This window comes from Monodon monoceros, unplaced genomic scaffold (genome assembly GCF_005190385.1).
Source record: "Monodon monoceros isolate NGI ecotype Baffin Bay Population unplaced genomic scaffold, NGI_Narwhal_1 Super_Scaffold_22, whole genome shotgun sequence".
In the NCBI taxonomy this organism is placed as follows: domain Eukaryota; kingdom Metazoa; phylum Chordata; class Mammalia; order Artiodactyla; family Monodontidae; genus Monodon; species Monodon monoceros.
The window spans coordinates 27,537,115-27,563,962 of NW_021703779.1; the positions used below are offsets into that span (position 1 = coordinate 27,537,115).

Here is a 26,848-nt window from a genome sequence, read left to right on the forward strand (position 1 = left end):
CTAATTGACCTTCTCATTTTTTAATCAGATTGTTTTTTCTCTTGAGTTGTATGAGTTCTTTATACATTCTGAATATTATCTCCATCTAAGATATATGATTTGCAAGTATTTTCTCCCATTCTGTCTTTTCATTTCTCGATGGTTCTGTCTGCTGTACAGAAGCTTTGTATTTGATGTAGTCAGATTGTTTTTGCTTTTGTTGCCTTTGCTTTTGGTGTGAACTCAAGGAGTCATCACCGAGACTGATATCAGGGAGCTTACCCCCTATGTTTTCTTCTAGGAGTTTCATGGTTTCAGGTCTTACATTCAAGTCTTTAATCCATTTTGAATCGATTTTCATGTACGGTGTAAGACAGTGGTCCCATTTCATTCTTTTGTTATGTGGCTGTGCAGTTTTCCCAACACCATTTACTGAAGAGACTATTCTTTTCGCGTTGTATGTTTTTAGCTTGTTTGTTGTAAATTAATTGACCATATGTGTGAGGGTTTATTTATAGGCCCCCTATTCTGTTCTGTTGATCTATGTGTCTGTTTTTATGCCAATGCCATACCATTTTGACTACTATGGCTTTGTAATACAGTACGAAATCAGGGAGCATGAGTCCTCCTGCTTTGCTCTTCTTTCTCAAGATTGCTTTGGCTCTTCGGGGTCTTTTTTTTTTTTTTTTTTTTTTTGTGGTTCCATACAAATTTTAGGATTTTTTGTTCTATTTCTGTGAAAAATGCCATTGGAATTTTGATTGGGATTGCACTGAATCTGTAGATTGCTTGGGGGTAGTATGGACATTTTAACAATATTAATTCTTCCAGTCAACGAGCATGAAATATCTTTCTATTTGTTCGCATCTTCTTCAATTTCTTTCATCACTGTCTTACTTATAGTTTTTAGTGTACAGGTCTTTCACCGCCTTAAATTTATTCCTAGGTATTTTATTCTTTTTGATGCAATCGTAAGTGGAATTATTTTCTCAATTTCTCTTTGTCGTAGTTTGTTATTAGTGTGTAAAAATGCAACAGATTTTTGTATATTGAGTTTTTATCCTGCAACCTCACTAACTTCATTGAGCTCTAACAGTTTTTTGGTAGAGTCTTCCAGGTTTTCTATATATGTTATCATGTCATTTGCAAATAGAGATAAATTTACTACTTTCTTTCTGATTTGTGGGCCTTTTATTCTTTTTCTCACCCAGTTATGCTGGCTAGGACTTTCAGCACTATACTGAACAAAAGCGGCAAGGGTAGGCACCCTGGTCTTCTGATCTTAGCAGAAAAGCTTTCAGCTTTTCACCACTGAATATGACGTTAGCTGTGGGCTCGTCATACATGGCCTTCATTATGTTGACATATGTTCCCTCTATGCCCACTCTGTTGAGAGTTTTTTATCATGAATGGATGTTGAATTTTGCCAAATGCTTTTTCTTCATCTAGTGGGATGATCATATGATTTTTCTTTCATTCTGTTAATGTGGTATATTTATTCATTTGTATATGTTGGACCACCCATGCAACCCAGGGATAAATCCCACTTGGTCATGGCGTATGATCCTTTTAATGTACTGTCGAATTTGGCTTGCTAATATTTTGTTGAGAATTTTTGCATCTGTATTCATTAGATGTTGGTCTATAGTTTTGTTGTAGTGTCCTCGTCTGGCTTTGGTATCAAAGTGTAATGCTGGCCTTGTAAAATAATTTTGGGGGTGTGATTTCCTCTTCAATTTTTTGGTAAATGTTTGAGAAGGATTCGTGTTCTTTTTTAAATGTTTGGTAGAATTTGCCAGAGAGACCATCTGATTCTGGGCTTTTTTGGGGGTGGGGTGGGGGGGGACTTTTGATTAGAGATTCAATCTCCTTTCTCATTGTTGGTCTGTTCAGAGTTTGTTTCTTCATGATTCAGTCTTGGCAGGTTGTATGTTTCTAGGAATTTATCCATTTCTTCCAGATTATCCAACTTGTTGGCATATAATTGTTTTCAGTAGTCTTATGATCCTTTGTATTTCTGTGGTATAAGTTGTACGCATCTCTTCATACATTTCTGATTTTGAGTCCTCTCTCTTTTTCTCTTGGCGAGTTTGTCTAAAGGTCTATTTTGTTTATCTATCTTTTCAAAAAGAAAAAAGAAGCGCTTCGTTTCATTGATCTTTTCCATCTCTATTTCATTTATGTCTGCACTGATCTTTCTTTCCTTCCATTAACTTTGGACTTTGTTCTTCTTTTTCTAGTTCCTTGAGGTGTAAAGTTAGGTTGGTTGTTTGAGACCTTTTTGTTTCTTGATGCAGGCATTTATCTGTATGAACTTCCCTCTCAGAACTGCTTTGCTGCATCCTGTAACTTCTGTTATGTTGCATTTCCATTTTCGTTTGTCTCAAGGTAGTTTTTGATTTCTCCTTTGATTTCTTCATCAATCCATTTGTGGTGTGTACAGTAACACACTGGTATGTTATTAAGTATTCCCATATTTGTGAATTTTCCAGTTTTCTTCTTGAGATTGAGTTTTGGTTTCATAACACTGTGGTCAGAAAAGATGCTCGATATGATTTCAATCTTCTTAAATTTACTGAGACTTGTTTTGTGGCCCAATATATGATCTATCCTGGAGAATGTTCCATCCTAGAGAATGTTCCACGTACACTTAAGAATGTCCTCTGCTGTGTTTGGATGGAGTGTTCTGTATGTATGTTAAGTTCATCTGACATAATATATGGTCCCATGCTTCCTTATTGATTTTCTGTCTGGATAACCTATCCACTGATGTACGTGAGATATGTGGTTAAATCCCCTACTATTATTGTATTGCTATCTGTTTTTCCCTTTAGGTCTCTTAATATTTGCTTTATATGTTTAGGTGCCCCTATGTTGGGTGAATAAACACGTACAAATGTTATAGCCTCTTACTGGAATGACCTCTTTATCATTGTTGTAATGCCCTTCTTTGGGTCTTATTTTAGTCGTCGTTTCAAAGTCTATTTTGTTTGATAGAAGTGTAGCTACCCCAGGTTTCTTTACATCTTTGCATCTGAAGTGACTTTTTTATAGGCCACATAGGGCTAGGTCTTGTTTCTGTTGTTGTTTTGTTTGTTTTTGTTGGAAAGGATTTCCGTTAAATTTTAACTTCAAAGTTAACAGAAAAATTCCAATAGTAAAATAGACTCCTAATATACCCTTTACCTTGATTCACCAAGTGTTAATGTTGCCATATTTGCTTTGTTTCGCTTTCTAAACACATAGATTTGTTATTGTTGTTATCATTGCTGACCCATTTCAATGCAAGGTTCAGGTCCATGACCCTTTTTCTCCTAAGTACTTCATCATTATGTCCTTGAACCCTTATCTTATGGAACCACATTGCACTATATTATCATCTAATTTGTAGCCTGTATTTAAATTTCACCAATTGCCTTAATAATTCATAATGTCTTTTATAACTATAACCATATACGTGCACATGTATATAGTCCACCCCCACCCCGGAACCTAGGGTCATATGTTGCATTTGTCTTGTGTCTTTCCTTTCCTTTTGTTTTGTCTTAAGTTTAGTTGATTTACAGTGTTGTGTTAATTTCTGCTGTACAGCAAAGTGATTCAGTTATACATATATATATATATATTTAATATTCTTTTCCATTACGGTTTATCATAGGATATTGAATATAGTTCCCTGCGCTATACAGTAGGACCTTGCTGTTTATCTAGTCCATGTATAATAGCTTACATCTGCTAACCCCAACCTCGCACTCCATTCCTCCACCAACCTCCTCCCCCTTGGCAACCACAAGTCTGTTCCCTGTGTCCGTGAGTCTGTTTGTGTTTCTCAGACAGGTTCCTTTGTGTTGTGTTTTAGCTTCCACATTTAAGTGATATCATATGGTATTTGTCTTTCTCTTTCTGACTTACTTCACTTAGTATGATAATCTCTAGTAGCACCCATGTTGCTGCAAATGGCACTATTTCGTTCTTTTTTTTATGGCTGAGTAGTAGTATTCCATTGTATATACGTACCATATCTTCTTTATCCATTCCTCTGTTGATGGGCGTTTAGGTTGTCTCCATGTCTTGGCTATTGTGAATAGTGCTGCTATGGACACAGGGGTGCATGTACCTTTTTAGATGAGTTTTGCACGGATATATGCCCAGGAGTGGGACTGCTGGATCATGTTCTATTTTTAGTTTTCTGAGGAACCTCTGTACTGTTCTCCATAGTGGCTGCGCCACTTTACATTCCCACCAACACTGTAGGCGTGTTCCCTTTTCTCCGTGTCTTCTCCAGCATTTGTTATTTGTAGAGTTTTTAACGATGGCCAATTCTGACTGGTGTGGGAGGCAGTATCTCATTGTAGTTTTGATTTGCATTCTCTAATAATTAGCGATGTTGAGCATCTTTTCATGTGCCTCTTGGCTGTTTGTATTTCTTTGGAGAAATGTCTATTTAGGTCTTTTGTCCATTTTTCTTTCTAAAAAATTTTTTTTCCTGGGGTATAGTTGGTCTATAATGTTGTGTTAGTTTCTGCTGTACAGCAAAGTGATTCGGTTTTACATATACATATATCTATTGTTTTTCAGATTCTTTTCCCATATAGGTTATTACAGAGTATTGAGTAGAGTTCCCTGTGCTATACAGTAGGTCCTTATTAGTTATCTATTTTACATATAGTAGTGTGGATGTGTCAATCCCAATCTTCTGCCCATTTCTCAGTTGGGTTGTTTTTTGGTTGTTGAGTTGTATGAGCTGTTTGTATATTTTGGAAATTAAGCCCTTGCTGGTTGCGTTATTTGCAAGTATTTTCTCCCACTCTGTAGGTTGTCTTTTCATTTTGTTTATGGTTTCCTTTGCTGTGCAAAAGCTTGTAAGTTTGATTAGGTCCCACTTGTTTATTTGTTTTTATTTCTATTGCCATGGGAGACTGTAGGTCTTGTTTTTTAATCCATTCAGCTGCTCCATATATTGTGACTGGAAAATTCAGTCCACTTAAATTTAAAGTAATTTTTGATAGATGTGTACTTAACTGCCAGTAAAAAATTGTTTGCTGGCTGTTCTGTAGTTCCTCTGTGCCTTTCTTCCTCTTGCTCTCTTCCTTTGTGATTTGATGATTGTCTGTAGTGTAATGCTTAGATTCCTTTCTATTGTTTGTGTATAGGTTTGTGCTTTGTGGTTACCATGAGGCTCAGATAAAACATATTTATAACAATCTGTTTTAAGTTGATAATAAATACCTAACTTCGAACACATTCTAAAGCTCTACATTTTTACTCTCCTCCCTCTGTTTTATGTTTCTGATGCCACGGTTTACATATTTTTATCTGTGTGTCTATTAACAAATTACTTTGGTTATAGTTATTTTGATTACTTTTGCTTTTTAACCTTCATACTGAATGTATAAGCAGTCAGCCCATCACTGTTTTTGAATTTAATTATATAATTGCCTTTACTCGTGAGGCTTACGCTTTCATGTTGTCCTGTTACTAATTAGCTAGCACCCTTTTGTTTGAGTTTAAAAGAAGAAGTCCGTTTTACATTTCTTGTAAGGCTGGTGTAGTGGTGTTGCATTCCTTCAGCTTTTGCTTGCTTGTCTGGAAAACTCTTTCTCTCTCCAAGTCTGAAGGACAACTTTTCTGGATAGAGTCTTCTGGTTGGCAGGGTTTTTGTTTTTCCTTTAAATACTTTGAATATATCATGAAACTCCCTTGTGGCCTGCAAAGTTTCTGCTGATGGATTTATAGGGATTCCCTTGTATGTAACAAGTTGTTTTCCTCTTGCTGCTTTTAAGATTCTCTCATTGTCTTTCACTTGTGACAGTTTAATTATAATGTGTCTTGGTGTGGGAACTGTCCAGGCTTCCTGGATCTAGAAGTCTGTTTCCTCCCTCAGGTTAAGAAAGTTTTCTGCTTTCTCTCTCTCTTTTCCTTCTAGGACCCTATATTAGGAATATTTGTCTGCCTGACGGTGTCCACTAAGTTCCTTAAGCTATCTTCTCTGTCATTCTTGTAAAAAAATTTATTGAAATATTGTTGATTTTACAATGTTGTGTTTCAGATGTATAGCAAAGTGATTCAGATATATACGTGTGTGTGTGTGTGTGTGTGTGTGTGTGTGTATATATATATATATATAATTTTTTCGCATCTCTTCCATGATAGGTTATTACAAGATATTGAGTAGAGTTCCCTGTGCTATACAGTAAGTCCTTGCTGGTTATCTATGTTATATATAGTAGTGTGTATCTGCTAATCCCAAACTAATAACCCCCCCGCCCGCCCGCCCCACTTTTCCCCTTTGGCAACCGTAAGTTTGTTTGTTTTCTTTCATTTTTCTTTTTCATCCTATGATGGATGAATTCCACTGCCCTGTTTTTGGGTTTGCTCATCCTTTCTTCCAATTCATCTAGTCTGCTGTTGAACCCTTCTATTGTATTTATCGGTTCAGTTATTGTATCCTTAGCTTTGTGATTTCTATTTGGTACTTTTCTTATAGTTCTCTCTCTCTTCCTTGGAATTCTCACTTTAATGCATTGTTTTCCTGACCTTGATGAGCATCTTTAGGGCTGTTATTTTGAAGTCTCTATTTGCAAAATACTTTTATGTCAATCTCTTTACGGTCTTTTTCGAGGTTTCATCTTGTTCTGTTCTTTGGAATGTATTATATTTGTTTTTTCATTTGCCTTGACCTTTGTGTTGGTTTCTATGCATTGGCTATAACAGTTACCTCTGCCATCTTGAAGGCGTGATCTCATGTAGGAGGTGAGCCTTGTTTTTCAACCCTGCCCTACCTCTGGGTCGTCTCTCAAACTTTTGTGATGGTCCAAAGAGGCTTCTTTGTTCTTAGTGGCTCTGAGTAGTTAGTTGAGGGTGTGCCCAGACCTGTCAGTGTTCCAAAGGGGGGAAGGATTTCAGTCAGCACTTAGATGCAAGATGATTGGAAGGCTGACCCCCGCCCCGGCAAATAGCTTTTAAAGGATGTAAATAGACCTCTTTCTTTCGGGGAAAAAGTGGGAGATGTAAACGTTTCTGTGTGCCCCCTCTGCACTGAGCTCTGGGGAGATGATAGCTATTTAAAAGATGATAGCTATTTAAAAACTGCTTTTTTTTGGGATGCTACCATTCCATTGAACCTGTGAACATAAACCCTGCTGGCCACCAGATGTGTGCACAAGCTCCTTTATGGGAGATACCAATGACCTGGAGTGAGGCAGCAGAGTGGGAAGATGGCACGGGCTGGCCTGCGCGATCTCTAGAGAGTACAGAAGTAAGTCAGCCCCTGTATATGTGTGTTAAATGAGTAAGAAGCCTGCCTCTTCAGGCTGAGGCTTGTAAGTTATAAACAAACAAACGAAGAGGACTGTTTCATGGAAAGACTGGATGCATTCCAGTCTGCTGCCTCTAAGCTGTGCACTTGGCGGCAGGGGTGGGGGGAGGCGGGGTTAGCCTTGTTGAGTCCACGTGAGCCCTTTAAGTTCCATAGCCTTGTGGATCGCTCTCTCTCACGGATGCAAGGCCCACTGACTGACTTCAAAGTTAGTTAGGTGTTTGTGAAGGCCAAAACTTTACTCCTCAGGGAGAAGCTAATAGTTGAGAGTTCTTTCCTGGTTGTGTGTCATCATGCCAGGGATGGGGTTTACAGCAAGACTGTCTCAGGATCTCCTACCTGTTTCTTTTAAATTAATTTTTATTGGCATCTAGTTGATTTACGATGTTGTGTTTGTTAGGTGTACAGCAAAGTGAATCAGTTACAGATATACATGTATCCACTCTTTTTTAGCTCTCTTCCCAGATAGGTCATTTTAGAGTATTGAGTAGCGTTCCCTGTGCTATACAGTAGGTCCTTAGTAGTTATCCATATTTTATATATAGTAGTGTGTACGTCTTCCAATTATTTTCTCCCCTGGTAACCATAAGTTTGTTTTCTACATCTCCTACCCGTTTTGATGGGGGCTTTTTTTCTGTTTGTTTGTCCACCATCTAGGAGTCGCTCAGCTAGTTCTTGAATTTCTTTGAGAGGGCTCTGTGAGTGGGGGGGGGGGGGGGGGATTCAGGATCTTCTTACGTTGTCATCTTGATTCAGAACCTCAGGCTAAATTTCCTAAGTGTGCACCGTTCCATAGCTACACAAGGTTATACTGTGCTTGGCTTCGAAAACAAGCATCTTACTGAATGTCTGTCTGTCTGTCTGTCTGTTACATAAAAGGTGATCAAATGGGGAAGAAAGTGAGCAAGACTCAGGCCTTGTCTCTAAGGAGGTTAAGCTCTAGGGAGAGGAAACAAAGTCTGATAACGAAGACAGAATAAATTAATTACAGGATATAATAATGCACGATCAAGTGCCCCCAAAAGACGAGTGAAAACGATGGTACATTGCAGGTTAAGAAGACATCGCGCACGGGGTCGGAGATGGCTGACTGACAGCGTGGATTAGTGAAACGGCATGGTATGTGTGCACGAGCACTGCGGTCTGCAAATGGAGGCAGGGGATCGATCATGTTTGAAGACAGACAGTGAAAAACTGGGCTCTAGAGGAAGGTGAGTCTACCTTTGAATTTGAACACCGTGGCCAAGGAGTATGGACTTGAGGCAAACAGGAGCCATAAAAAAAGGGAGAAGAATAATTAATTAATATACAATCTGAATGTCAGGGAGACACGTGGAAGATGGCTTGGAAAGAGAGCCTAAAGACAGAGAAACCAGTTAGGTGAGTATTCATATTGTCTGTTCCATCATGAGGGCTACGAGTTTTTCTCTCGTTTGTTTATGCGAAGCAAAACAGACTGACCTTGATGACTGCAGAGGTGTTTGTTGGTGGGGCTTGGCTCAAGAAGGAAGGTAAGTAAAGGGGTGGTTTTAGAGGTAATGAATATGTTTAGTACCTTGGCTGTGATGATGGTATCACGGGGTATATACGTATGTCCAAACTTATCAAGATGTGTACGTTTCTTTGTATGTCAATTACGCTTTAATGTAGGTAAAGGGGAAAAAAAGTGTGGAAAATGACTGCCTTTGTACAGTTTAGAAATTCTGGAGGTTGAGCGCAAATTTTAGATTGTTGTGGGGTTTTTTTGGTTTTATCCAGAAAAATGCTCACTCACTCAGGAGAGAGGTCTAGGCTGACAATCTTGAGAAAAGCCTTCCAGCGATGCACTGAGGGGACACATCCTCACCTATGCGGTCAGGTGGCATACATACATACTTAGCCTGAATCCAATCATGAGTAAATGCAAAGTGAGAAATGTTTTACAAAACAACTGGCCTGACCTCTTCTGAAATGTCAGTCTCATGAAAAAATCTGAAGAGGCTAGGGAAGTGGTCTAGACTCCTTAGGAGAGTAAGGAAAAAAAAGAGAGACAAGGCAACTAGCAACTAGATGCTGCAAAGCGTGACCTTTCACTGGCTCCTGAGTGAAAATTCACTGGCTCCTGAGTGAAAAACCCCCAAAAGCCAGAAAGAATATTCCTGGCAGAATGGGGGAGATTTCAATTTAAATTAGATGATAGTACTGTATCGCTGTTTACTTTCCTGAGTGTGATTAGGTTGAAGCGTTACTAAGTATGCAACGTAATCATTAAAACTATACAGGCACATAAAACATACATGAGTATCTAGGCAGGATACATAAAGATGTTTGTTAACGTGAATAGATGTGACTGTCAGTAAATAAAGCGACTGTGGCAAAACGCTGAAGTAACTGCAGTTCTGCCCTAAGTAAGTTTGAAATTGTTCTAAACAAGCAAGCAGGTAAGGGACCTTCTTTAAACATTGTTTAAACGAACGAGTAAAATATAAAATGTTCTTTAAAAAAGAATGATTGATTGGGTACAAGAAGTTAAGGGAGTCAGAGATAAGCTGTTGGGAAGATAGACTTGGTTCATTTCTAACAGAATGTGAGTGTCATTATTCATTATTAGGACGTCGTCCCCTTTTAAAAGACGTCTAGAACGCACATATGGTACCCAGAGACTTACCAGTGGTGTTTCCTGGTTTGAGGAAACACTCCAACTCATTAGATCACCCAGTATGACTTCACCCATGTTTCTCTTTAAAAAGTCTTGGGGTTATATATTAAAAGAATGCAACTCTCTACCAGAAAATGGTTCCGCGAATCCCAGCCATATCACGTCTCAGAGCTTCAAAGCACGAGGATACATACACACTGCCTTTGTTTCAACACCTGTGTGCATCCTGCCCCGCAAGAAGATGGTCTTTTTTTTTTTCTTCTTTGTGGTGAAGAAAAGAAAGTCACCTTTGAATTCACTCTCTCTCTTCATCCAGAGAACACACTTTTATTATTACCAACAGAGCCTATCCATTTTACAGTGGCAAGTCATCTCTTAGCCTAACTGGGCCACTGGAGAAAGCAAGCACTTCTGTTCTTGCATTCAGTTCTGCCACGATCCTCTCAGCTCCACGGCCTGACGTGGACTTTAATTTGGGTCCTTTCATAGGCACGCTGCCTCTTTGCCACTGTTGACAGGCCTAAATAATTAATGCTCCTAATAAGCACCCAGGGCTCTGAATCTCACCACTCAAATATGTGACTTCGTTTCACAGGCTTTGCTTACTTCAAAAAAAGGCAAGGCAAAATCCTGCCGTAGGCATTAACAACAACAGAGGTACTAGAACTCGGTTATTTTTGGAATTCGCAGACTTTACAAAGGCATATAATATTCTGTCATACGCTGCGCTATGACTTACAGTCCCAACAAACAGGCCATTAGCTCGACTCAGAGCTCATGTGGAGAAAGAGACTCTGATGCCCTAAATCACTGAGGTGTGGTAAAGCTGGGAAAACAACTCCAAACAAACATTTCCTCTTCCTTCAGAAAAGAAATGAAAGCTGGCTTTTCTACAAGCTTTGATTTCTCTAATCTCAGTGCCCTCATCCACCCTCGTCAACTTCTTCAGGAATCTTTCTCCTTTCCCAGCAACCCTGGCCCCCCCCATGACCCCCGTGTATATAATCAGCTCACTGGGAGGCTACCTCGTAGACGTAGACGTAGGCGTCACTGCAAAGTGTTTTTGTTTTACTTTCCATGCTGTCCAACTTGGGAATTTTCCTGACCATGGTATGGTCCCCAATCCTCCACCATAAAATGCACTCATACCTTTCCTTTTTGTCCCATCAATTTGGATTAGGCACTTCACCTCTCTATATTCTACTCTCACGGAAGATCCTAAGCATAAAATGAATTCTTCGACACACCATGGGACCAGGCGACAGAGCTTTAAGTGTGAATCAAGGAGTCCCAGGTCTCTTCCTTCCTTTCTGTGAGGTAAGAGGGTCAAGTAAACCCAGTTTAGGACCCAGGGAAAAGAAAGCATAGAGCACGCGGTGACTCGTGCTGGGCCTCACGAGACGAGGGGGACAGAGCAAGTATTTGTGGCCTTCATAAAACCCCCTACTGTCTAGCCTAGCACAACAAGAAAAACCAGTAAGCAGATGGCCGGCAACCACCTGTCACGGTCCTTTTAACAATGGATTCATTACCCCCTGCAACATGCTTTACTTGTTTTGACCTTTTTTTTTTTGCCTCATGAACTCCAGTTTTCTTGGAACCCCGTCCTAGGCAGAGAAAAGACTACTGAAGACCACCACCAGACCTGGCTGACCATTTTGTCTACACACTTTTTTTTTTTTATCTCCGCCCCCAGTGTTACTTGATAATGTTCCATTAGGGTCTAAAGAAAGACCCTTTCTCTCCTCAAGCCACACTCATTTTCAAGGTTACCTGACCTTTTATTTCCGGGAAAAGACAGACCTCTCCAACTTGCCTTCTCTTAGCCACTTCTGAGGAAGCACTGTCAGCTACTGCGCTGACGGGGATCCCCTGAGCTGTAATTTATTTTCCTTTCGATCGCGCCCTCTTCAGCATTTTGACCTCTTGCACTCATCTTCTTCCCGAAACCTAGGCCGGCTTGTGTGGCTGAGCCACACTGACTCCATTTTGTCAGCTCCATCCTGGGCACACAGGCCTGCCTCCTCCCTCCCCTTTCTGTGTGACTGACTGACTGAGCTTCAGCCTGCTCACCAGGACTGTGCCCAAGCCAGACAAGTTCCCTATCGGCTTGTTATCCTTACCTTCATCTGATACAAAAACTGGAAGAGTGCCCGTTGCTGGCACAGATGGTTAATGGTCCTGAGACCACCCCACCCGCCCCCGCCCAGAGGGGAGGAGAAAGCCCCAGTTTCCATCCGTGCATACATGCTTTGGCCCCTTTAAGTCCCCCTGTACCCCTTTCGGCGGCAGGGCGTGCAGCTGCAAACGTTTCAGGATCACCGTCCACCTGATGCTACCCATAGTAAACTCCATAATTAATTGTACTTTAAGGAGTTGCCTGCTTCGTTTTTTGGTCTTGGAGGCTATTATTCAGTAATCCCTCTTCGGTAACCTTTCCACCACTACTCCCCACTCCTTCACTACGCCATCACCCCAACGGAGGTCCTCCCCGAGGCGCTGTATCCAAGCACCTTTGTTATATATTTCTCATCTCACCCCCTTGCAGCTATCAATTCTGTGGAGTTCACTCTCACATCTCTCCAGACTGTCCTTTCACCCCCTCCTAAAACAAACAAACACAGTGTTTCCACATTCAAAGGGATCACTATCTTCTTCCAACCAAATCCTCTCCCCTCATTGCCTTTCCTTACATTTTCCAGTCAGTCCCCTGGCCTTGGGTACTCTATTTTCAAGTAAGTCCCATAACTTGGCCTTTGTGATTGATTGATTGCCTCCTAACGAGTCTTTCAACCCGTAAAAGTTTTATTTTCACTTCGGGGCAGATAAAACTGCCGGAGTACATCTTTTTAGCTATTATTTCTCACCTGCTAAATGATCTTCAGCGGCTCCCTGACACTGACCACACACCTCTGCCCAATACTCACGTCACTCTAATGTGACCCCAACCTTCCTCTGCAGCCTTCCTTCCTCCCCGACCCCACCTCCTGCTTGGACCCTATCTATCTAACTGGACCAGTGGCTCCTTCCTGCCCTTGGCCCAAGGCCCTCACCTCTCTCTACATCTTCAGTTATGCTATACCTTCTTCAACATATGCTCAGTTCCTACTCCATCCTTCAAAACCCTTCACAAATATCAATTCGTCGAAAAGCCTTCTCTGATCTGCGAAATGAATGAAACTGTAGTACCACGTTGCCTTGTTCTAACTGAACAGCCAGTCCTTTGCGGGCTAGGACTATGTCTTTCATCTTCGTACCCCGAAGGCGTTTACGACAATCCCTTGTCCGGAACCGGTATTAGATAATTTATTTAGCGGATGATTTAAACCTCTGAGCAAACAAACAGTTCACCATTTCCAGACCTTAAGAGAGAACGAAATCCAGGAGTAGCTGAGACAGACACTTACCCATGGATTCCGAAGTTTGACTGCCCACCACCCGGAGCAGCATAGGCTGGCTGCTGTCTGACCTCTGAAGAGACGTAGAAGGAGAGGACGCCGTTGTACCATTCACCTTGGCCTCTGCCTGGGGCTGAGGCATTCAAAAGAAAAGAGAATTATTTTTCATAATAAACACGCAAACAAATATATACCTATTACAGACACTCAAGACTCAGAAATTACTACTTTTCCTACTTAGAAACCTCCCAAAGATGGTTATTACATTTGGGAAATTTCACTGTTGATAAGATCCATGGATACTGTCTGTGTACCTGAATTGTACCCCCCCTTCTAAGTCTGAAATACATTACGGCTACGGTGGAATACGATATAAAAAAATGATGAGCCTCAATAACCGAAAGATTTAGAAGGTCATGTGAGAATGGTGAAACCATATGAGACCACAAAAATGTAGTGGAGAATTCTTATTTTTGTGAAGTATTAAAGAACAAGATGGAGAGAACATATCTCAAATTTTTAAATTCCCAGAAAGCCAGGACTGTGTGCAGGTAGGGCCTCCCACAATGCAATATCCTCCTATATTTTCAATGGAGACGTAAAAAAATTATGTTTTAGGGATTACCAAAAGAAAAAAACCCAAAGGTATACCAGAAAATAAGACTAACTGGAAAAAAAAAAAAAAAAAAAAAAAAAGTTCTGGTTCCGGGCTTCCCTGGGGGCGGGGTGGTTGAGAGTCCGCCTGCCGATGCAGGCGATGCAGGGGACGCGGGTTCGTGCCCCGGTCCGGGAAGAACCCACATGCCGCGGAGCGGCTGGGCCCGTGAGCCATGGCCGCTGGGCCTGCGCGTCCGGAGCCTGTGCTCGGCAACGGGAGAGGCCACAGCAGTGAGACGCCCGCGTGCCGCAAAAAAAAAAAAACAACAAAAAAAAACAAAAAAAGAGTTCCATTTCAAGAGGTAAAATTTTCACTTTGAGGTAACTAGTGGAAACCTTTCTGTATTTTTTTTTCCCAAGATGAATTTTAAATCAGTCAAATACAAGACACTTTTGTAGGAAACAATCTGGGACAACTATAAAATGACATGCTAGTTGTTCCTCCTCTTCTTATATCCCTTGATATCTAGCACTTTGCTAGGCACATACTAAGTAATTAACAAATCAATGCTTATTACAGTTCTGAAAAGGACTCGGAGTTCTAGTGTTTAGTTTGAAGAGGGGAAAATGACGTTTTGTAAATATCCCACGTTACAGAGAGGTGGCTCTCACTTGCTCCAGCAGCTGCCTTAGCCTATGTAACTGGGATTCCAGCTGTTTATTGTGGTCTTCCAGGATTTGCATCCTGGCTTCCAGGCGGCCTTTGTGTTGACGCAGTAGCTTGGCCTCAGCAATGAGCTCAGCATCCCGGGGACTCTGGGGAGAGGTGGGCATCATTTCAGGAGGGGACGGCAGTGGGGATAGGCCTTTATGCTCATGCTGCTGCTTGAGGCGATCATATTCTGCTTGCAGATTCCTGTTCGGCATCAAAGAAGTGGAAAAGAAAAAAAAAAAAAGGAAAACTGAATATCATCACCAGATTTCTTATACAATGGCAGAGAGATACATCTGACCACCACCAAACACAATAGCAAGCAAAAGGGAGGCACTTAATGAATGGTTTTTATGACGACGATTTTAGTGATGCTAAAAAAACAAAATAAAATTTGAAGCGTCTGCCCGGAATATGTGAGGGGGGGATGCTTTTCAATCTTCTATACTCAAAAGCCTTATAAGTGCTATGTTTACGTAATTAAGCAGCAAAGGAGTTAATCATTTTGTAAATATTTCCTTATACTGTCACGAGATTACAATTCTTATACCTCTGTCAACACTTCGCTTTGCTTAAAAAAATCATCAAATATTTTCAACAGCAACGTGCAAGGACATAGTAAGAGTGCACCCATGTACCCACCACAGCGCTTTAATAAATTTAACATTTGCCATATTTTCTTCAAATTTCTTTGAAGAAATAAAATATGACAGTTGCAGCTGAAGCTTCCCCACAGATTCTCCTTACTATGATACCAGTTCCCCGCTCACCAATGCCCCCAAGGAGATAATGCCATCCTGAGTTCCACGACCATCATTACCACGAATGCATCCACAGATACTGGCTTGCTGAGATTCGGCTTTTTCTACCCTACATAAATGGCCATTTCACGTGGTTCAATCTAACAGCATTATTTTGCATGTTCTTAAACTTTATGTCTAAGAACTCTGTTGAAGCATGTACATACCATTCTAAGAGTTGCTTTTTGCCTTCAACACCGTTTTGGAGATTTATCCATCTTGATACATAATAGTTCATGATTTTAACGGCTGTAAGGTATTATTCTGCTGCTTGAATATGCCAACAACACTCTCCTCTCAATGAACATTTAGGTTGTTTCCAACTTGTCACTGTTACAAAGAGTGACGCAATGAACTTCTGTCTACCTGTCTCCTTGGATACCTGTTTTAAGAGATTCTTTACAGAATGTATGTAGATGTAAAATTGCTGGGTTCTAGCAACATCTTCAACATTGCTACAGATCACCAAACTGCTCTCCTAAGAGATTTTATACCTATTTACTCTCCCACCAGTAGTGAGTGAGATTTTCCATTTGGTCACATCTTCATCAAATACTTGGTGTTACCAAACACTTAAGTTTTGGTTGATGGGTACATTTTAACGAGCACATCTCTGACTACTGGTGAGGCTGAACTTTTTCTGTTTTGGCCGTACCGCGTGGCTTGTGGGATCTTAGTTCCCTGACCAGGGATCGAACCCGCGCCCTTGGCAGTGAAAGCACAGAGCCCTAACCACTGGCCCGCCAGGGAATTCCCCGAGGCTGAACTTGTTTTATGTTAGTTGGCTTTTCTTTCATGTTTCCTTGCCCATTTCCCTACTGGGTTGTCTTTGTCTTATTCACGTTCTGGATATGTTCGAGATGCTTATCCTTTGCCAGTTATATGCACAGCAGATACTATCTCCTACACTTATCTTAGCATAGCTGACCTTTAACTTTATTCTTGGCATCTTATTGTACAACAGTTTTTAGTTTCAAAACACTCCTCCATGTTTTCTGCTTTTTATGTTTTAAGAAAATCTTCCTTACACCTACATTTTAAAATTCAAAATTTTGTTTTTCACAGTTAGGACTTTACGCAGAATCTTTTATGTTTGGCGTGAACGTAAAATCTAATTTTACTATCCCCACACAGATAACTTATTAAGCCAGCCCCATTCATTGTGTAGTCCACCTTTCGTCCACTGATTTCTATGGCACTTATATAATACATCAAACATCCATAAATACACAAGTGTGCTTCTGAGCTCTCTAGTCTCTGCTGTTGGTTTATCTGTCCCTGTGCAATTCCACACTATGGCTTTAAATACATTGTCTGTCTGGTAGGCCATCTCGCTCCCCCTTTGTTTTGTCTGAAAAATTTTCTTGGCTCTTCAGACCTCTCTGATCATCCCTATGATTTTAGTGTCAAGATTTCAGATTTCAGGAAAATCCTTGTTGAAATTCCGGGTTTCACTTACACTGACTGTATAGATTAAAATGGGAAGAGCTGACTCCGTGTTATTGAGTCTTCATATCCAGGAATATGGTGAAGCTCTTCAGTTATTCTAGTCTCCTTTTACGTTCATTAACGATGTCCTGGGACTTCCCTGGTGGTGCAGCGGTTAGGGGTCTGCCTGCCAATGCAGGGGGCACGGGTTCGAGCCCTGGTCCGGGAAGATCCCCCATGCCGCGGAGCAACTAAGCCCATGCGCCACAACTACTGAGCCCACGTGCCACGACTACTGAAGCCTGCCTGCCTAGAGCCTGTGCTCTGCAACAAGAAAAGCCACCGCAATGAGAAGCCTGCACACTGCAACGAAGAGTAGCCCCTGCTCGCCGCAACTAGAGAAAGCCCGTGCGCAGCAACGAAGACCCAACACAGCCGAAATTAAATAAATTAAAAAAAAAAAAAACAGGGCTTCCCTGCTGGCGCAGTGGTTGAGGGTCCAGCTGCCGATGCAGGGGACGCGGGTTCATGCCCCGGTCCGGGAAGATCCCACATGCCGCGGAGCGGCTGGGCCCGTGAGCCGTGGCCGCTGAGCCTGCGCGTCCGGAGCCTGTGCCCCGCAACGGGAGGGGCCACAACAGTGAGAGGCCCGCGTACCGCAAAAACCAAACAAACCAAAAACAACAAAAAACAACAAAACCAAAACAGCGTTCTGTAACTTCCTGTGTTTTTCCTCTAGCTTTTAGGTTGAATGCTTCAATCATTTTTCTTATTTTTATGCCTTTTAATAAATACACATAGGGGTATAGATTTCCTTCTTGCTTTAGAATTGCTGAGAATACAATTCCAACGGAGGACACCCGTTATTTGATACCCAGCAAATGAGCAGAACTCTTGATACCTTTCTTCCGGTTACGATGAATGAATACCAAAATAAGATGACAGATTTCTGTGGTTCACAGATGGTATTTCATCGGGTTGGAGAATGCCCTATCCACAAATGTGGGAGATGTCTGTCTATGAGAAAAGACGTGAGAGGCAAGTGGTGAGCAGGCAAGAAGGGTTTGCCCATTGTCCCTCGGGGATGGCACGTCTCCCGAAATGCCTAGTTTCAAAATGCTGGACCTCTGCACCGAAGATGATTTTATTTCAATCCAATCTGTTTTTGTTTCGGGCTTGTCTTTTGTTTAAAGCTCTACCCTGGACCTAACGTTACAAGTTTTCTAGGAATTTGTTGAAAGTCATACAGGAAAATCAATCCATGATCTTTTCCATTTACAGGAACGTAAGTATCCTATCTGTATTGATTGAAATCCTATCTGCTATCAGTCTTCAAGGAGAGTTATATGTGCAGTCTGTTTCATAGCCAATCTGCTTTGACAAAGCAGTAATGAGAAGAAATTCATCAAAATAAGTTTACCCTCAGCCAGATTGTACACATAGGTCCTCTGGGTGTGAACCACCATAAGTAGTTGTTCACCTTAATGAAACCCAATTTCTGGCCGCTTAACTGACAGTCATGGAAATGTTTCCGTGAACCTGAAGCAGCATCCAATGTTCACAAGGTTTCATTTGATGGGAATTATCTTCTATTTTTTTCCCCTTGAAGTGTTCACTAAAAGAAATCCACCTTCACTGAAATGTCCCAGTTGGTAACACCTTTTTATGGAGAATCCTATCCAAGACTTTTCTTTCTACCAGAGTGGGTCATCCACGATGCTCTTTTTGAAAACATTGTTTTTAGACATGGACTTCAGGACAGTACAACAAACGATTACTATCCTCCCACTTACTTTTCACAAAGTTACTGACAGGAGACCACCTTTTCCAGAGACGTCTTTCTCTGGGTCTAGTTTCCCACAGAGCTCTCCTTTACTGAGTTATTTCTAAGTGCCCTTGTTCAGAAACCATGGTTTAATACATACAAGACACTGCACCTCTGTTTTTTATGCTTTCCACTGAAAAACAGAAAAAGCTCATTTGAATCCGCCAGGGCTTCCCAAAGCTGAGCTGTAAAGAATACCAATTGCTCTCTACATAGGCCTTTCTTGCCTTCCCAGATGTTTGAAGTTTCTCTCGGGAGACCATTTCCTTAAAGACCCACATCATTCTTCAGTTTTGGAGGATTCTCGGCTCTTACTGCTTCAAATGTTGCTTCTCTGCCATTTCCTCCATTCTCTCTTCTGAAACTTGTACTAGGTGTATGTTAGAGTCTTGTGGTCACTTCCCCATCTTTCCTTAATTGCTTATTTAATATTTACCTGTTTTTCTTAGTGCTGTGTATAGTAAAGTCCTCAGCAGCATCTTTCCAATTCCTTACCTTCCCTGACTGGGTCCAGCCTAGAATTTACCCTGTCTATTGAGTTCAGTAGCTTCAGTGACGATAGTTTTTAATTTCCAAAGATGTCTTTTCCAGATCCGTCTGTACTTCATCAATTTCTGTCTTTTCATTTATTTTAATAAATGGTATTTCCTTATTTATGTCTTTGAGCATCTTGAATGTACTTGCAATCTTTGCTGGACTGCTCTGTTTTATTTTCATCTAGGCTTAGTTCATCATTTGATGGTCAGTTTGCGGGGGCTATCTCAAGTCTGCGTGTGTTTTGGATTTTGGTTTGGAGACATTTTGAAATGGACAGAGTGTGTTTTCTGCTATATTTCGTGTTTGAGTGTTTTCCATTCTATTTCTCTCTCCTTCTGAACTGACTGTTCTCTGTCAAGTGGTTTTATGGCTGTTTCCACTCAGGCAGCAGGGTCTCAGGGCCTCTAGTCTAGGGCTAGATCTTATATTGGTAGTTTGAAGCTCCTACATTGAGTGATATGAATGCAGTTATTGCTAATTTCATTCACCAGGCAGCATGGTTCAGGTCCTGGCTTCAAGGACCTGGCTGTGATGCTCCCCTTTCTCAACCATGCTTCTCACTTCTTCCCTAGGTTCTATGCATTAGGTCCATGGCTACATACATATAAGCTGTAGTCCCCTGCTGCAGTCCAAATGGTTCTCTTTTTCATTTTCCTTTCAAACATAAGTGAGTATGTGTCCGTCCCTCTCCAGGTGTGTTTTGGCAGGACCCTGATTTCAAATCTGGCTCTGAGCCCTGACCTGGTGAGGAGAATTTTAATTCCTGTTATTCCAACAGGAGTTTGAAAGACCACTGACCAGCGTGTGAGCCCCACACACTGCTCACCACGTCCTGCACTCCCCCTCCCCCCAACTCCCCATTCCTGGTCCACAGAAATGTTCGTCTTGTTTTCAAGCCCAACTATGGCTTTAAAATTTTTTTCACTCCATACATTACCTACCACTGCACAAATGGTAGGAGAAGAAGATGCCTTAAAGCAAAAGCTAACATTATCTTAATCAGGAGCCTACCAGGACATGTTGATTTTGTGAATGTACGGTCAGGGTTCCCACAGTACTCGTTCAAATCGAAATTTACCAGAACAGGGTTCAGTGAACCAAACAAGTGACCTCCCCTTAAACAAGTATGTGGCATCCATAAAACTTCTGTTGAGCTCAATAACAAACTTATTTATTTTGAGGGAATGGTTTTTTTCCTGAAGCTCTGAGGCAGGACAGGCTGTCATGCCAAAGGTTCGAAAAGCCAGAAATAGCACCCGAAATAGCTCAAAAGGAGGTATCTTTGGCCAGAAACCAAGTAAAATACAAAGTTCTTTGACTTGATTCTAGGTTCTCTTTTACAGGTACTTATAAATTTTGATGAAGATTACCAAGAAAAACTGACGTGCAAAGAGTTGAATCAGGGCTTCCCTGGTGACACAGTGGTTGAGAATCTGCCTGCCACTGCAGGGGACACAGGTTCGAGCCCCGGTCCGGGAAGATCCCACATGCCGCGGAGCAACTAAACCCCTGCGCCACAACTACTGAGCCTGCGCGCCACAGCTACTGAGCCCGGGTGCTGCAACTACTGAAGCCCATGCGCCTAGAGCCTGTGCTCCGCAACAAGAGAAGCCACGGCAATAAGAAGCCTGCGCACCGCAACGAAGAGTAGCCCCTGCTCACCGCAACTAGAGAAAGCCCGCGCGCAGCAACGAAGACCCAACGCAGCCAAAAATAAATAAAAATAAAATTAATTTTTAAAAGCACTTAAAAAAAAGAGTTGAATTACAGATAACTTTTACTAAACATTTCCTAATAAATGTGGTCATGGTTACAGAGCAGTGTTAGGGGTTGGGAAATGAAGCCAGTTAGCCCTTATGAACTAAGTCATTTTCTTAAATTTAAAAACTTCTATGCCAGTACCTTTTAAAGTACATCGTAATGCTGGGTATTTTTGGACGCAGTATTTATAAAGCACATAGGGGATATCATTCCCATAAAAGATCAGTGAGATACCACTGTTCCAGGGTGAGTCATTTTAAACCTTAACCACAAGTACATAATCTCATTTTAACAGTTGGCTGTCAATTTATATTGTTTGTTACAGATACATATTTTGCTTTTCTTGAAGTTATACATGTACGTTTCACCCCTATCGATTCTCTAATTGTTAGACAGACGGTATTTGTGGAGTCATTTCAACGTAGATGAATATACGTCAGGGAGCGGACAATGACTCCACAGAGAATCTGTTTAGGTCCTTGATTATCTTGTAAATTATATTTCTCTGGTAGCTCCCTAAAGAACACTAATTCAATTTCACTTCACATGGTTTCTGTCACCACAATTTCTTCCTGCAGCCAGTCTTGCTAAAAAAAAAAAAAAAAAAAACAAAAAAGTCTCCCATCCATTATTAATTTCTTACTCTCCATAGAGCTTAAAAAAATCCCTCCATTCTACAACTATGTAGCTGTATCTGATTAATTTTATGTCATCATGTGTATAAATGTGGTTGTCCAGACACAAATTTACATTAAAAAATTTTTCCTAACTAGCTAATGGACATAAGAAACAAATCAAAAAAAAAAAAAAAAACAAGAGAGAGAAATCAAATTGGCCTTTACCTCTACCTGCTGAAAACATGAAAGCACCTGGTCCCTCCAGCAATCATAACAAGCTACATGCTAGTTATAATAAAGAACATTACAACAATCTTTGTGTAAGTTCTATTGATTTACTGATGTCAACCAAGTGTTTTCAGCGTAGGTCATGTACTCTTTAAATGGACCTTCCGTGCTGTGTGTAATTATATAATTGAAGATCACTTTCCAGTGATCACCGTCTTAACAAGTCTTATACATTAAACTGTATATCAAAGCATGAGCACACACAGGATCCGTTTCATAAAGTGGGAACAACTACAAAGGTCTGCATCTAAAAAGATTAGGCCCAGAGAAATCTAGCTTTACCCTCATACAGTGTTAAAAGCAGCTAAATCATATCCACCAATCTGCATTCAGGCAAATGTAGTAAATCACACAGAACTATTACAGCAACTATAAATCTAGCAAATTAGCAGTTTCTAAAAAAAAAAAAGGGAAAGACAAATTTCGCAGGCGTGAGGTATTTTAAAAACTGGAAATTGCACAGAGCCTTTTTCAATTATAATTAAAATATTTAAAGCTATACTGTAAAATTTTATCAAACACAAAGTCAAAAATACCCCTAAACTAGATGGAAAGAGACATTAATATGCCTTGGCACTACCAGTGTTAATTATGGAGCCGCTCACAGGGTGGGAAGTAAAAATATGCATATTTTAGGTCTGCCTTAAGCAAAACAGTAAAAATGGCAGGAACCCCCCCCCCCCCCCAGGCTCTTGTTTCTAATCCTCTTCTCTTAACATTGTCCCCTTGTAATGCATGTAGAGCTCTTAAATTCCAGCCCCTTTCCTACTGAATAAACCTTACTGGGATTTCATAATAATGTACCATTTCTTCCAGTGATATCTGCGTTTAAAAGCAATGCTGAAGCAGGACTTCCCTGGTGGCGCACTGATTGAGAACCTGCCTGCCAACGCAGGGGACACAGGTTCGATCCCGGTCCGGAAAGATTCCACATGCGGCGGAGCAACTAAGCCATTGCGCCACAACTCCTGAGCCTGTGTGCCACAACTACTGAAGCCCGCGTGCCTACAGCCAGTGCTCCACAGCAAGAGAAACCACTGCAACGAAGAGTAGCCCCCGCTCGCCGCAACTAGAGAAAGCCCACACGCAGCAACGAAGACCCAAGGCAGCCGAAAAAATAAATAAATAAAATACCTTTACTTACTTATAAAAAGCGATGTTGAAGCAAGCAAAGAAAAATACGAGAAGTTTTTTTGGACACATTGCCTTTTTGGTGCCTTTTATCACCCGTGGCTGAGGTGGGAATTGCAACAGGGTTTGAGAGCACGGTTCTGGAGTTACAAAGACCTTGATTCACAGCCAGGCTCTGCCAGCTGCTGAGGCTGGGCAACTGACCTAAGCACTCATCCCACCAGGAGGTTCAGTGAGCCAGTGCGGTCTACATTCCCTATGTACAACTTTGTTAGAACCAGACCCAGCCCGATCTAAGTGTTCATAATTATTATGACTTCTTTCTCTATATTGTGTACTCTTTGGATTTGGAACCTCAGGTGTGCTGAAAGCTTCTTACCAAAGGAAAGCACCTAAATTGTCTGAAATAAAAGCAATCTAATAACACCCACTGAACTTGGCAGAATATATATATAGAGAGAGAGACAGCGAGAGAGCGAGAGAGCGAGAGAGCGAGAGAGAGAGAGAGAGCGAGAGAGAGAGAGAGAGAGAGAGAGAGAGAGAGAGAGAGAGAAAGAAAGAGAGGGAGAGAGGGAGAGAGGGAGAGAGGGAGAGAGGGAGAGCGTGAGCGCTTAGAAACTGATTCACCATTTGCTCTCTTTAATTCTTGCCCCCCCTCCCCAGTCATGATTGTAGCTACCCCAGAATCTGGGAATTGTTGTATATTTTCCATCATCTGTGCTATAGTAAAGTGTATCACAGCTGAGCATCTGGGCAAAATGAAATCACTGAGCTAAGATCACTAGGATGAGATTTCCTTAGATTCCACCAAATCTGCTGGGCATGTGACAGAATGATAAAATTTTGTCCACAGATTACTGCTGTAATAAACTGTTCAGACCAAGCCTACAGGGTTAATGTACTTACATATACTCTGTTCTCAGGATTTGCCCTCGACATAGTGATCTATATCTTGCTTGAGCTCCATGAGACAGAACCTGACAGTATTAATGGGCTTTAGTTTTTTTTTTTTTTTTTAATCTTCAATGAGTGAGATATTTTTTCACAAATTCCTGATCAAGGACTAACACAGTATTGTCCAAGAATAAATGTATTAATCAAAAGTTCAACACAAGAAGAGAAGAATTCATTCAAAAAAATCCTGTTATACCTGGAAAGAAAGCAGACAGACAAAACCCAAGACAAATATGACCGTGACTAGTCTTAACCATACACAAAGCATACTAGGACTGGAAAGGTTTTAGAAGTGAGGAAGTCTAGTCTCCAGGAATAGTACCATTGGGAAAAGTGTGTTTCAATTTTCAGACAAATACAGTAAAATATTAAACTTTCATTGTTTGTGGTCAGCAAAACGCTGTAACGGTCTCCAGGAGAAGCATAATTTTAGGCTTTGTGTGTCCTGGCTTGAATCCCTCACGAGTAGTTAAGACTTGGCCTTAAATTCTCCCAGTAAATTTATCTTGATGGCCTATTTTTCACTTCCTGGCATGCCCTGCTATATACTCTTGCCATATTTGATCCTACGGTCTCCTCTATTACAATGACAGAAACTACAGGATCATTTCTTTAAAGTAAGTCCCAGTACTCGTGCACAAATGTTCACGGCAGAATTATCCATAATAGCCATTAAGTGGAAACAACTCAAACGTCCATCAACTGCCACATGAATGTTTTAAAATGTGGTATTTCTATGCGATAGAATATCATTCAGTAATAAAGAATGAAGGACTAATACATGCTACAACATAGGTGTTCCTTTAAAATATTAGGCTACGTGAAAGAAGCCACTTACAAAAGACCATGTATTGTGTTATTCCATTTATATGAAAAGTCCAGAATAAGCAAATCCATATAAAACAAAGAAGATTAGTGACTGTCTAGGGCTGGGGTGCGGTTGTTTTGGAAGAAGTGGAGAGTGACTGAAAATGGGTATGGGGTTTCTTTCTGGGGTGAGGAAATTGTTCTAAAATTGCTTACGTGACGATGGTTGCACAGCTCTGTGAATGCACTAATAACCAGTGACATATACACTTTAAGTGCGTTAATTTTATGGTATGTGAATTATATCTTGATAAAGCTCTTATAAAAAATACGTTCTAGGGCTTCCCTGGTGGCGCAGTGGTTGAGAGTCCGCCTGCCGATGCAGGGGACACGGGTTCGTGCCCCGGTCCGGGAAGATCCCGCATGCAGCGGAGCGGCTGGGCCCGTGAGCCATGGCCGCTGAGCCTGCGCGTCCGGAGCCTGTGCTCCGCAACGGGAGAGGCCACAGCAGTGAGAGGCCCGCGTACCACAAAAAAAAAAAAAAGAAAAAAAAAAAGTTCTAAATTCAAAATATTATTTCTCACAGCAAAAAAGATTATTTCCCCAATGAAGTCCATGATTTTCTAATGCTCTCTCCTACTATGGAGGAATCAAGTTTAACCGTGTACATAAGAGAAAGACGCCGTGTACACGCCTGCAGAATTATGTATGCAGACACTTCTCAGTATTTTCAGACAATGAATTTAAAAGAGAGCTCCAAAATAAGCCCAGGAAATGTTCAAGTCTGGGCTAACCTAAACAACTTCAGTGTTTTCCGTCCAGTGGAAAATGATATAAAAGACAACCCACAGAGTGGGAGAAAATATTTTCAAACAAAGCGACCAACAAGGGATTAATCTCCAAAATATACAAACAGCTCATGCAGCTCTATGTCAAAAAACCAAACAACCCAATCAAAAAACGGGCAGAAGTTCTAAACAGACATTTCTCCAAAGAAGACATACAGATGGCCAAAAAGCACATGAAAAGATGCTCAACATCACTCATTATCAGAGAAATGCAAATCAAAACTACAATGAGGTACTGCCTCACACCAGTCATGATGGCCATCATTAAAAACTCCATAAACAATAAATGCTGGGGAGGGTGTGGAGAAAAGGGAACCCTTCTACATTGGTGGTGGGAATGTTAATTGGTGCAGCCATTATGGAGAACAGTATGGAGGTTCCTTATAAAACTAAAAATAGAACTACCATATGATCCACAGCAATCCCTCTCCTGGGCATATATCCAGAGGAAACCATACTTCAAAAAGATACATGCACCCCAATGTTCATAGCAGCACTATTTACAATAGCCAAGACATGGAAGCAACCTAAATGTACATCGACGGATGAATGGATAAAAAAAGATGCGGGATGAAGACAGGAGTAAAGACACAGACCTACTAGAGAACGGACTTGAGGATATGGGGAGGGGGAAGGGTAAGCTGTGACAAAGCGAGAGAGCGGCATGGACACATACACACTACCAAACGTACAATAGATAGCTAGTGGGAAGCAGCCGCATAGCACAGGGAGATCAGCTCCGTGCTTTGTGACCACCTGGTGGACGGGTGGGATAGGGAGGGTGGGAGGGAGGGAGGCGCAAGAGGGAAGAGATATGGGAACATATGTATATGTGTATAACTGATTCACTTTGTTATAAAGCAGAAACTAGCACACCATTGTAAAGCAATTATACTCCAATAAAGATGTAAAAAAAAAAAAAAAGATGTGGCACTTATATACAATGCAATATTACTCAGCCATAGAAAGGAATGAAATTGGGTCATCTGTAGAGACATGGATGGACCTAGAGTCTGTCATGCAGGGTGAAGCAAGTCGGACAGAGAAAGACAAATACCATATGATATCGCTTATATATGGAATCTGAAATAAATGATACAAATGAACTTACTGACAAAACAGAAATAGAGTCACAGATGTAGAAAAACCAGCCAAGAAATCTGGCAGGGAACAAGAAAACTCCAAAGGACATTTATCCATTAATCGAATC

General features: G+C 41.1%; 1 protein-coding gene across 3 annotated transcripts in view; it reads right to left on the reverse strand.

The window, feature by feature from the left end:
- Window positions 1-26,848, reverse strand: part of DMD (dystrophin) — a 2,107,962-nt gene that overhangs the window by 22,635 nt on the left and 2,058,479 nt on the right. For all 3 annotated transcript variants that reach the window (XM_029240034.1, XM_029240038.1, XM_029240035.1), the window contains 2 exons: window positions 14,603-14,846; window positions 13,343-13,466 (listed from right to left, as the gene is read on the reverse strand). In XM_029240034.1, coding sequence (XP_029095867.1) covers window positions 13,343-13,466; window positions 14,603-14,846 — 368 coding nt within the window. The remainder of the gene's footprint in view (window positions 1-13,342; window positions 13,467-14,602; window positions 14,847-26,848) is intronic.